Raw genomic sequence first — 12,061 nt, 5'->3', positions numbered from 1 at the left:
GGTCACCACAGTGAATCATCCACCTCCATTTAACCCTATCCTCTGTATCCTCCTCACCCACACCAACTATCCTCATGTCCTCCTTCACTACATCCAAGAACCTCCTCTTTGGTCTTCCTCTAGGCTTCCTTCCTGGCAGCTCTAACCTCAGCATCCTTTTACCATTGTATTCACTGTCCCTCCTCTGAACATGTCCAAACCATCTCAATCTGGCTTCTCTGGCTTTTTCTCCAAAACATCTAACATGAGCTGTCCCTCTGATGTCCTCATTCCTGATCCTATCCATCCTTGTCACTCCCAGAGAGAACCTCAACATCTTCAGCTCATCAGTCTCTAGGGACAACCAAGTATATAAGCTATATAAGCACTGTCACAGCATAACGCATAATCCTTGATTTCATTGTTAATATAAAAATATGCACCTGGCAACCTCATGAAAATCCCACCAGCTTGACCAGACTGCCAATTACTGCAGGATGTAACTATCCTTTTCTGTCAGGCTTTTCAGGTTATTTCTCTGTCCCTACACAAACCACCACTCGGCGTGGACATGTAAACCCCCCGCCACTCGGCGGAAAGATCCTTCACAAACAGTCACTAACCTAAGTGACCTGGACAGGGCCTAACAAGCCACTGACAACAATGCTCCAACCAGGAACAAAGGAATTTGGGGGGTATAAATAGACACAAAAGACAAATGAAACACCAGTGAAATGAATCTAACTAACGAATATAAAGCTACCTAGAAACATAACTAGGCGCAAAAGGAAACTAGACACCAAAATAAAAGTCCATAACCAGAAACCAGACTTCATTCCATGACACTGACTAAATTCACTTTCATCTTGCAGTGCTCTGAGTGACAAGGTCGGTTTGTTTTTAAGGGCCAGCAGCTGTTGCAGAGTGCAAGAAGCTGAGCACTTGGACACCAGCTGGCCACCACACAACAAGAATAGCAAAAAGTTGGTCAGGCTGCAAGGGATGCACCAGATGTTCCACATGTTGTTGAGTGACACTCTGCTGTTTGCCCTCAGGCTCACTCTCTCTCGCACTCTTTCTCTAGTGCTCTCTCTCTCTCTCTCTGTCAGATTCTTTTGCTTTGTGGCCTTAAAATGATCATCACTCTTGGGAAAAAAAATGCAGTAGGCAACCAGAGGCAGTTTTAGACCCTTTTTAGGGGTGTTCAATCACACCTAAATTTAATCTCAGCCCCCCTAAAAATTATAATAATGAGTAATCATTAGGTCTATTGTTAACTAATGTCAGATTTTGCAAACATGTTCAATTTGCAAACTTGTTTGTCCCACAGATGTAAAAACAATTTAGAGGAAGAAGAAGGTAGTGTTGGATTTCATGTTGCTGCCTGTCAGGGGCAGTGCATATTAATGAACATATCAATGTAAATATGCCAGAATTAGCCAAAAGGCCACTTTACATGGGTAGTTACCTGGCAGGTCTGTGGAAACAATTCACAACACGAATGAAAATCCATGGTACAGAACAACAAATCAATATAATAACATACAACATTAGATATGGCACATATTGGCATAAAATTAATGACCACAGATCTGGTTCCTCTTAAGCAATCGTTTGAGATGGGTTTTAAATGTACTGAAGGTAGAACATTCTCTTATTTCAGCAGGAATGTTATTCCAAGTCTCACAGCCCTTGACTGATAACACCTGTTTACTGTATGTTGTGTGTCTATGAGGAATCGCACACTCGCCTCTAGTAGAAGCTCTGGTTACTTTACCATTAATGCTTAATACACATATTGGCTGTGCAGTTACACAGAGAATTTGATACATTTATGGGCAGTGAATTCAGCCATTGAGCGAACCCTCAATAACTGGATATCTGTTCTTGCATAGATGGATATACTTTTTTTTCCTTCAAACAAAACAACCAGGTTCAGGTAAGAAAGTGAGGGCACAATGACATTACCTGACTGCATTGTCCATAGAAACCCAATATTCAGATAGAATGTTATAACTTGATATGTATCAATTCATACTGCTCATTAGTTTATAGATTATATGATTGTTTGTTATTGAGTTGACAGCACAAAGAAGGAGAGAGGAAGACAGTGATGGAGACAAGGAGAGAGAGCAGGGTTTAGTCATCAGATAGACACTGTGGCAAAGAGATGTTTTAGTTCAATCCTGTTATATTGTTTGCAGTAGAAATGCTGCTTATGTTTCTCTCTGCCTGCAGAGGCAGGGCCCTCCTGCGCATGCGTCCGCAGGCGGGTTCTCTGCGCTGATGTTGCATTCATTCACTCCAGATATGCTCGAAAATCCAAGATTAGTGTCTTATTGCGCTGGTACTTGCTACTGTATTATAAATATAACTTAGGCGCATTCCACCTGGTTTTATCATAAAAACGTAACTTTTGTTCCCCCCGCAAAGTCTATGGGATATGTTTTCTTCTTTTTAAACGTCTATTTTCAAGGTCAAGAACGAACTTGAAGTTTGTATTTTTTAGATCAGAATGATTTGAGCATTTTAGTTTAGCAATCAGTCATTCAGTCCATACATGAATTGTTCAATAAATCAAATTGTGTTAACATATGAACCTAAGTAAAGCAATGCAATAAACACCAAATAGTACCACATGTAATAGTGTGTAAAAAAGGATATTAACAGGTCTTAACGCGGTTATGGTCTTATGCAAGCCGTTGGTCCGATTCTCTTACCGCACATGAAGGCAGCACAACACATCCACACCGTCCCCGCGGTCCACCACAGCACATACAGCCGTTACCTGCAAGGCGGAATGGACGTTTCTGGTCCCCCCAGCTTCACTTTTAGCCCAGCAGAGCCGCGGGAGAAGCCAGGCCCGACATGACAGCGCCGGGACGGGAGAAGAAAGGCCACCAGCGGTCGCGGACCACCGTCAAGCCAGAGGCGATGTGGGCAGCGGGTCGTTACGCCGTGCTGGCCGCCCTGTGCGTCCTGTGCTACGGCAACTCTCTCCGCGGCGAGTTGGTGCACGACGATGTGTGGGCTATCATCAACAACCCGGACGTCCGACCGGGCTCCAGCCTCAGAAACATCTTCAGCAACGACTTCTGGGGCAAGAGGATGGCGGACAATACGAGCCACAAGTCCTACAGACCGCTGTGCATCCTCACCTTTAAGTAAGTTCTCCCTGCTTTGTGTGCTCCGAGTTTCTCAGCTCACCTGGAGTCCCAACAAACACATACTTTATGTTACTTTAAGTGCACAGCTGTTAGCACCAACCCGAGCTGACAATCCAGCTGCATGAAAGCCACACAAACACGCACTAAAGGCTGACGTCATTCGGCTGGTCCCATGTGGAAAAGCGCCGTCGCAGACTCTCAGTCAACTTTGTAATGATGCAAGCGACATCTCCCTGAACTTAACACCTTTCTGGATCATTTCACCGTCTTCACATGAGACAGACAGCGCCACAGAGCGCGCTGTGACCGCTATAAGCCCACTACTGACGCGCCGAAACTTCCCGTGATCGCGTGATAGGAGATTTGCGCACACATGCTTTCCGTTCTGTGCCTGTTCAAGTCTCTGGACCCTGTATCAATGTTTCTGTAATGAGTTGGAGAAAGGAGAGCAGCTTGGCTGGGCAGCTGTGCACTGAACCTGTCCCAGCACATCCCACCTCTGGCTTGGTGCACATGCAGGTTTATTAAGAAGAAAGCTTAGGCGACACCGAACCAAGAATACCGTCAGACTGGTTGCTCAGCTTTCTTTTTTTTTAAAATCACTTTCACAGTTTGGCGACAGGGGATTGTGGGTGTGCGGTGTTGGGTAGGTGGATTAAAAGTTAAGGGAACGGCAGCGCAGGATGGGAAAACACGGGCTGTTTTGTAGAGTTACTCTGCTCCAGGAGGGCGGAGTTGCGTAGGAGCAACCAGGCCAGCATCCACAACAGGGTGGGACTGCGTTATAAATGATATTATCTTGCACTGATTGCGTGAGAAAAAGGACAGCCCACTTGTTTCAGGATGAAGGGAAATGTCCAGGCCCAGCAGATACTACAGACGATTCTGTGCTCTAGTGAAATAGAGGCAGAAGCCTGTTGCTCTAAGACCCAGTTTAGTTTAACTTTGAATCATATAATTCAATACAGAATAGAAATTTGAATCGTAATGTGATGCAAAAGTCACAGTGGGTTCACATTTCACAAGATAATAAAGTCTGGCTCATAATGAACAAGTGTCAGTTTTTGCTAAAATGTAAAGGAACACATTAGTTATTTTATAATTATTTAATTTTATTAATCAGTGGACTGCCCTTTATCTGGGTTCTGGCCTGGATAGATTTTCCTGGACAAAGACAAGTAAAAGGCTGCCCTCTTATACTGGACATCCAGACTGACAGTGCTTGTGTTGTTAGTAGCAATGAGTTTTGTGACTTGAGTTTATGTGAACCTGCCACTCTTATTCAAGCAGAACACAAGGTGACTTGGGGCTCACCGACTGATCAGCATTAAACCAGCAGCTCAGCCCACTCCAGTCCTGGAAGCAGTTTTCCGGGAGCTGTATGTCAGGTAAACCTAGTGGAGTGTTATGTAACATGATTGCTTGGTCTAGTGACAGACATAATGAGCCCTCAGGTGACGTTCAATCAGTGCATGCCACACTCAAGGTAAGTAAAACTGAAAATCCTTGAGTGTGAGAGTGGGAATCCTTGTGTGTGGTCTGGCAGCAAGACTACTACCTAACTGTCGCTTTACAACTGCTGAAACAGCTGCTTGCCAGTCCGATCTCTGTTAAGACAGTTTTCGAAGAAGGTATCAGCCACTTGGTGCTGCTCCTGAATGGTGTAGCTTAAGCTCTCCAGGAACATCTGCTATCAGAAACACACACACACACACAAACAGCACCTAATGATGAGTGTGTGCAGGAGACAGCTGAGCCGGAGCATGGCTGATCTTTCATGAGTGACGTGTTGTTCATGAGAGGTGCTTTAGTTTATGGCTTGCAGGGCTGTTTTGGCCTCTCTTCACCACCTTCCATTAGGCTGTCATATGAAGGATGCTTGTTCATCTGGCACACCCTCTAGACATACCTAGGTGGGGAATGAATGTGTAGCTGCCGTCTTTTCCTCCTTCAAAAATGTCACCACAAACCTTAACCATACCATAGTGTGTTTGATTAGGAGGAATTGTGGACCCAGATTTACGGGAGGCAAAAATGGGGCAAATATGCTACTTCAGGTTTTAGAGTCATAAAGATGAGATGGTGTAACATGGAAGGAATTAATTTACTTGAATGTTGATGGTGCAGTGTAATAGGTAACAAAGGCGCTGCAGCTTGATTGACATGCTTCCATATCCACACTCTGGCCTGTCTGGATGTTTTAGCTTGCCTGGTCTGAAACATGCTTGAATCAGCATGCTGGTAAAATTTCAAACTCTGATTCATTTTATTCTCTTACTCTGCCTGGACAGCTCTGGCTGCCTTGTATTCAACAGTCAGTCAGTGAGTCATGAGCTGGGATCTGCAGGATACACACACACACACACGCGCGCGCGCGTGCACACAGACACATACCCGTGTCGTGAACCCATGATGGGGAATGTGCAGTCATCCCAGCATTGTCGTTTCTCTGCCGGTGAATACTGCAGGGCTTTTGGGAGGCAATCAAGGTGAAAGACACACAAACAAAGTAAATGCACACAACACAGCGTCAAATCCCTTTTTGTAGCTAGGCCCTGATGTGCACCATGAACTGAGCAGTGGTTTCAGTGAGAAAACAAGGGAGAGAGAAAGAAGAGAGAGGTACAGCAAGAGGCCATGTGATTAAAATAGAAACGCGAGGACAGATGACACAAGACAGGCAAGGAAGAAGTGGTGAGCGATGCTGGTCTGGTAAATGAGGTGTAGAGGACAAGGAGACAGACATGGCAGATAATAGAAAGAGACAAGAGCAGCAGTTGAAGAGTGAAAAATGAGAAATGAGGGAGAAGAGTGAGGAAGTGATAGATGACACTGTTTGACTCCAATAGAAGCCAGCTCAGATAATGTGAGAGCTTCATTTCCCAAACGAAAATGTATTTACCTGAAGTTCAAGGATTCAAACAGGGACATACTGTCATTTCGCCAGCCATGGCATGTAATTATCTGATATCTTTTTTTTTTCTTCTTGTTGACATCTTATTTAAAGCATTTTACCCCCTTTTTAGTCAGCTGCCTCTCTTTGCCTGCAGTGTTTTAGCCAGGCTGTTTTTCTTCGCAGGGATTTGGTAAGACAAATTACCATAGTTGTTAACTGCTGGTGCAATGTTCCCTGCAATAATTACCAAACTATTTAGGTCATGGCCCAGTCTCCAACATAGGAGAATATATTAAAAAAAAGGCATGAAGTCAATATGCTTCATGGTTGCTAACTGGTTCCTTCACCCCTTCACCCTGACAGAGTGAACACACCAGGTCGTGCATGCTCAGTTTCAAACTGTGACTGTTTCAAATGTTGGATTGTTTTATGTTTGCTCTGCTAGTGGCAGCCTAAGAGCGATGCTGAGACATATATCTAAATAAATACAAGTTAGATTGGTTGAACCTTTGCTGTGGATAATTTTCAAGGTCCTCAGAGGATAATTCTCAATAATTTTGGCAACTCCATGGCCTTTATTTTGCTGCTGAATTCATTTTTACTTGTTCTCCCTCCGTTGTGGTTCACTTTCCTGTTTCTGTATTGCCTTACCAGCATGCCAAGCAAGGCAGACCAGCTCCAGTCACGTTGTCTAAATCTGAACAGATTGATGAACCACATGTTTTCTGGCACAAGCAGCCCATAAAAAGAGTTGGTTGTGTGTGGGTCAGTAGGGACAGCAGAGACTTATATTTGTAGAGTGAGTTTTTCAAAATAGTCCCCCTGTAAAGCAAAATTATTCACACATTGCTCACTTCCCTCAACAATTTCAGTTTCTTGCTCTTAGATGAAGCATCATTGTTTCTGACGGCTGTCAGCTGGTTAGACTTTTAGTATTTTTTGGCATATACATGATACTTGTAGGGTCAGCAGAGGTTTACATCCAAAAATTAATCTCTTCATTCTGTAAAATTTCCTGCTTTAAGACCAACCACCAGTTCACCTTTGCATTAAGTTGTTATGTATTCTCGTCATTAGCCATTGCTTAGACAGCCCTCCTTATTGTTATTCTAACATTCTATAAAATCTGCTGATATCTATAAAAAAAGCAATAGATTATCTTGGTTCTGTCAGACCACCAGACAGATGGTATGTTGGTGAATAATTAATTGTGCGCAACTGCTTGCATTCATAACATGATATCATGGCACCATATGACACTGATTGTACTATGATTTCATCTGATTATTTGTAAATTATTTGTTTGTTTGTTCTGAAACATAGATAGATATATTGACTAATATGTAGACCATTTGGTTTTAGAGTTCATCAGCTTGCATAGAAGTTCTGACTACATTGTGGTGAGTTTTTCACTGACATTCTTTGACATTTCCTTGCCGTGTTAGATTCATTGGAGCTTTGGGCAATCTCATCAAAGTGTCTCAACTTTTAAGATGTGACTGAATTGTCGAACAGTCTTTCTCCCACTCTGAGTTTTTCTTCAGCACGTCAGCTTGAGGATAAAAGCAACATCAGTACCAGTATAAATTGACACATTTGTTGCAAATGGTTTAACAAAAGCTGTCACATGAGTTTGCTCAGGCTTTGTTGGCTATGTGCTGTTGAGTTTTGACTGAATTTGAATGAGTTCCCAAACTACCAGTTGAGCCATCTTTGTCTTACTTGCTATCACCTTGTCACGTTTTCTTCCATGCCGTTGCTGGCTCAGCCATCGAGCCAGAATGTAGGCAATTTTGGCTGAGATATATGAGTTAAGAATCAGGCTGGGAAATTTGTGCTTTTCTTTGTGTGCCTTTTATTCATGTGGTCAGAGCTGACAAGTTTAAGTGAAACAAATTATAGCGACACAGAACAGGAGGCTGGATGTTCTGATAAGTGGATGCAACACTTTAAGTAATTTAAAGATAAGAAAATCACCATAATCACATTCCTCATTTACCCCTCAGTGAGTGAAAAAGTCTTACAATTTGATGAAGGCAATAGTTTATGAGTACTTCCCTATCACTAGTGAACACAGAAACAGTCCAGTGACTCCGCTTGTAGGTCATGGGTTCCTGAGTGTCAGCAGCTATAATACATTTTTGCACAGAGCAAAGACTGTGGATTTTCATGTTTTAATCATGTTAGCTTTACTTATGCCAGACCTTGACCTTTACACAGTAGTGACCCTTAAGCACCTATAGTGTCTTTGGTTTTCCATTTTTATTGCTCATTAGGTGTTATAAATGCAGATCATACAGAAAAATATACAGTGTATTAGTCGTCATCAAGCATGTCCAGGCTAATTGTTATTCATGTTTGGGAGTGGTTCTTATACAGGCCCAGCACACAAGGTCACAGATGAGACTTCTCAGCTGTCAGTTTAAGTGTCCATCAGCAGCCATACTTCCTGTCAAAGTGTCCCTGAACTGGACACTGAACCTAGACCTTCTCCCTTAGTGGAAGTTTTTCTGTCTGGATAAGCACGGCACATCAGCTAAATGCTTTAAATGAGATATTTAGATACTTATTTCTTGTGAAGCCATCACTTAACTGATGTGTTGAGACCCCAGTCTCACAGCCCTCCATTTATCCAAGAAACATTTGTTTCTTCATCAGCCAAAGCAGATCAGCATCAGCGAAAGTCAGCAGATGATGATGATGATTAATGATCACTCTGCAAGCTCAAGCTCAAGATACCAGTTATCCTCATTGAATTATGAATGGACTGGACAAGGGTTCATAGAGGAGCTCATTAGAGCTAATTACAATCAGAGATAAGGATTTCAGATATAATGTGACGTTCTGGATTTGTTCTGCTCTGTAAAGTCTTGGCCTGAACGTGGACTTGAATTTAGAAGTCCCTCACACTAACTCTGGATTAGGTATGACTGGATTCTGATTTTGCAAGCAGTTGTGCACAATTAGTCACTGACATTCCATCTGTCTGGTGGACTCACAAAACCAAGAAAACAGCTTTTCTTAATAGAAATCAGCAGATTTTATAGAATGTTAGAATAACAACTAGAAGGGCTGTCTAGAGTTTAATTCATAAAAATGTTGGCATTTGAATTATATGTTTATGTCATTGTTAATTGTTAAGTTGACATACTTTATTTTTAGAACATATAAAATCTGGTGATGATGATGGGATGACAGTTGGAAGCTAAACCACTGTCATGCTTCACTTTTCCTGGAATTTCTGTTACCAGGTTGTTGATATATTTTGCTGTATGGAGTGGTAATACCAAGTATGACTAAACTAGTTGAAAATTGCATATCACACAGCTATTCCTCACTGAGGGATTAGCTGCTGGAAGATCTTAAGTGGGGTGTGATTTGGTGTCAGGAATCCAGCGTTCCCTGTGAAAGCAATCATACTCTTTTCATTTGAAATTCATGGCACTGTGGAAAATTGATTGCGAGTCTGTTCAGGATTAGAAGACAATCACTTGATCCAGGAAATGTAAAAGGTAATTTACTATAGAGATTCTCTCAGTAAATCTACAGAAATGTGTTGCTTAGTGGTTGTTTTACATAAGGTTCACCCTTATTTTTCTCCATATGGTAGAGTTACGGGAAATAGCTGACACTGGCATTACTTATCTAGTCATTTATTTTATAATTTTATGAGTTTTGATCATTTCCAATACTTGCACATAAGCACTTCACTTTCACAGCGTCAAATGTAACACAGATGCAACTCCTGTATCATCTCACAGTGCTGAATATTTGTCTCTCTCTCTGTCAGGTTGAACATCATGTTTGGTGGCATGACACCTTTGTATTTCCACATCGTCAACATGTGTTTGCACTGCGTTGTCACCTGCCTGCTCATGCACACGTGTGAATGCTGTGTGTTTGAAGATTCGCGCCTGGCCTTCGTCTCAGCACTCCTCTTTGCCGTACACCCTGTCCACACTGAAGCCGTGAGTACAAGACACACACATGCTGTCATATATTGGATGGAAAGGATGTCAGATCATTTAGATTGTCTTTTTTTTATTTAAAATATAGCTTCGTGCAAGACAGCCAAGTGGGGCTAGAATTTATGCTCAAGTTGCAAGTCTAACCTTAAAATTTGAGAGGGCGTCTTCCTCCTGAACCCAGACTGGGACTGGTTCCACAAGAAAGGAGCTTGATAGCTAAAGGCTCTGCCTCCCATTCTACTTTTGGAAACTCTGGGAACCACAAGTAGACCTGCACTCTGAGAGCAAAGTGCTCTATTGGGATGATATGGTACTATCGGAGGAGAGCAATCATCTCTCATGTGTTTATTTTTCTTTCCTGTCTTTATTGGTTTTATTACATTTTTCATTTAATAAAAGAAAGAAAGTAAGAAAGAAGAAAAAATCAAAAGCACACACAGCTTAGCGAGGCATAGGCAATAAAGAGGTATCACCACAACCTTCTGAATTATCACAATAACAAAACAATCACCAGAGCTGAGCCTGGGCATCTCATGTGTCTCACATAACAATAGTGAAAATGTTGTCATGATTACTGCTTATATAGTGCAAGTTCAAAGGAAAATATTCTATTTTCAGGCAAAGATGATTAAGTCTTAATCTGCCTTTTCATGGATATACCTTTAAATCTTCAAGATAAACACAAAGTACTCAAATGCCACTGCCTGTGTCAGTGTCCTAAGACTACCAGTATTTGTTTTGCACTTATGGCAAAATGAAAAGCTGTTATGCTTCATTTTGGATGAATTATGGATCAGGAGATGCTCTCTTTATGGTATTTTAAATTGCAATGCCCTAGTCCAATTAGAGATGATTTTTTTTGTGTGTGTTATTCCACATATGTTCTGTAATGTCTCCTTGGTTTCTCTCAGCTCCCTGTACAAAAATTTGCTTTTTACTTTTAGACACACTAAAAATCAACTAACTGTGAATCCATAATGGATATTTCTAGATGCATCGTATTCTTCAGGATTTGGAGTAATAAAAAAATACATTTTGGTTCCAGTGTCTGAAGGATCTGAGATGCTTGTGAATTCAGAGTTATTGAATGGAGTGAAAGTGCATTTTCCTTCAGTACATCGCACTGCTTTCCAAGCCTGCCTGTGTCAGTGTACATTTTGTAGCTCTTTTACATTTTGTGGCTCTCGGGTGTTTTTTCCATCAAATCTTTATTCAATATTTATCTATGTTTAGGGCACATTAACCCTAAACAGGAGTTTTTTGGCTATGAACCGTGAGAGACAGATTAAAAAGTTTATGAATCACCAGCATCTCCCAGCACTCACATATACAATTCCCACCATGCCCAGAAACATTGGTACATTATCCTAAAAAAATCAACCAGTAATCATGGACCAAGATCACACTCAGCAATGAAAAATCACTTTTTTCTACTACAAAGGAGTTTTGGGCCCTAAAGCTTGTCATAGTCACAGTGCAGCACTTTAAAGAATTTATTCAGGTGGTTCCTCTAAAGATAATTAACCCCTGTTTGGGCAACCATGAATAAGACGGTGAGTGTTTAGGAGAACAATACAAGAGAGGAAAAATAGTTGTTTACCAAGATACATAAAACGTGCCTACTGAACTTACTCATTTTCCACATTAAACAGATCTTCCTTTAAACAGCTGTACCAAAACCAAGCCAAATCAGTATAAAAACTGGTCCTATAGTGCTTTTAGTGAAATCTGATCAAAGCACATCCAAATAGTCCTGATGGAACATAGTTTAATCTGGTACTTAAATATGTTTAGTTTTAACTTTTTAGTTTTTCTGAATATAGTGTCATGTTACTGAAGCTGGCCCTGTGATGGACTGGTGACCTGTCCAGGGTGTACCTCTGCCTATCACCCAAAGAGAGCTGGGATAGGCTCCAGCAGATCCCTGTGACCCTAAATAGGAATAAGTGGGTTTAGATAATGGATGGATGTTACTGAAGATACTCACATAAAAAGCAAAGGATTAGCATTCAATTTGAATCAAAAGTTTGTATGGTGTGTGCAGCTGTTTC

At 41.6% G+C, this 12,061-nt stretch overlaps 1 protein-coding gene across 2 annotated transcripts in view; it reads left to right on the top strand.

Annotated features, from left to right (window-relative positions):
* The first annotated feature begins 2,737 nt into the window (after positions 1-2,737).
* The window catches only part of tmtc1 (transmembrane O-mannosyltransferase targeting cadherins 1), a 103,241-nt gene continuing 93,917 nt past the window's right edge, over positions 2,738-12,061 (top strand). For both annotated transcript variants that reach the window (XM_026327408.1, XM_026327409.1), the window contains exons 1-2: positions 2,738-3,143; positions 9,833-10,010. In XM_026327408.1, coding sequence (XP_026183193.1) covers positions 2,848-3,143; positions 9,833-10,010 — 474 coding nt within the window. In that variant the 5' untranslated portion in view covers positions 2,738-2,847. The remainder of the gene's footprint in view (positions 3,144-9,832; positions 10,011-12,061) is intronic.

This window comes from Mastacembelus armatus, chromosome 23 (assembly GCF_900324485.2).
Source record: "Mastacembelus armatus chromosome 23, fMasArm1.2, whole genome shotgun sequence".
NCBI classification, from domain to species: Eukaryota; Metazoa; Chordata; class Actinopteri; order Synbranchiformes; family Mastacembelidae; genus Mastacembelus; species Mastacembelus armatus.
The sequence above is the reverse complement of the archived record's forward strand: the minus strand, read 5'-3'. Positions and strand labels throughout refer to the sequence as shown.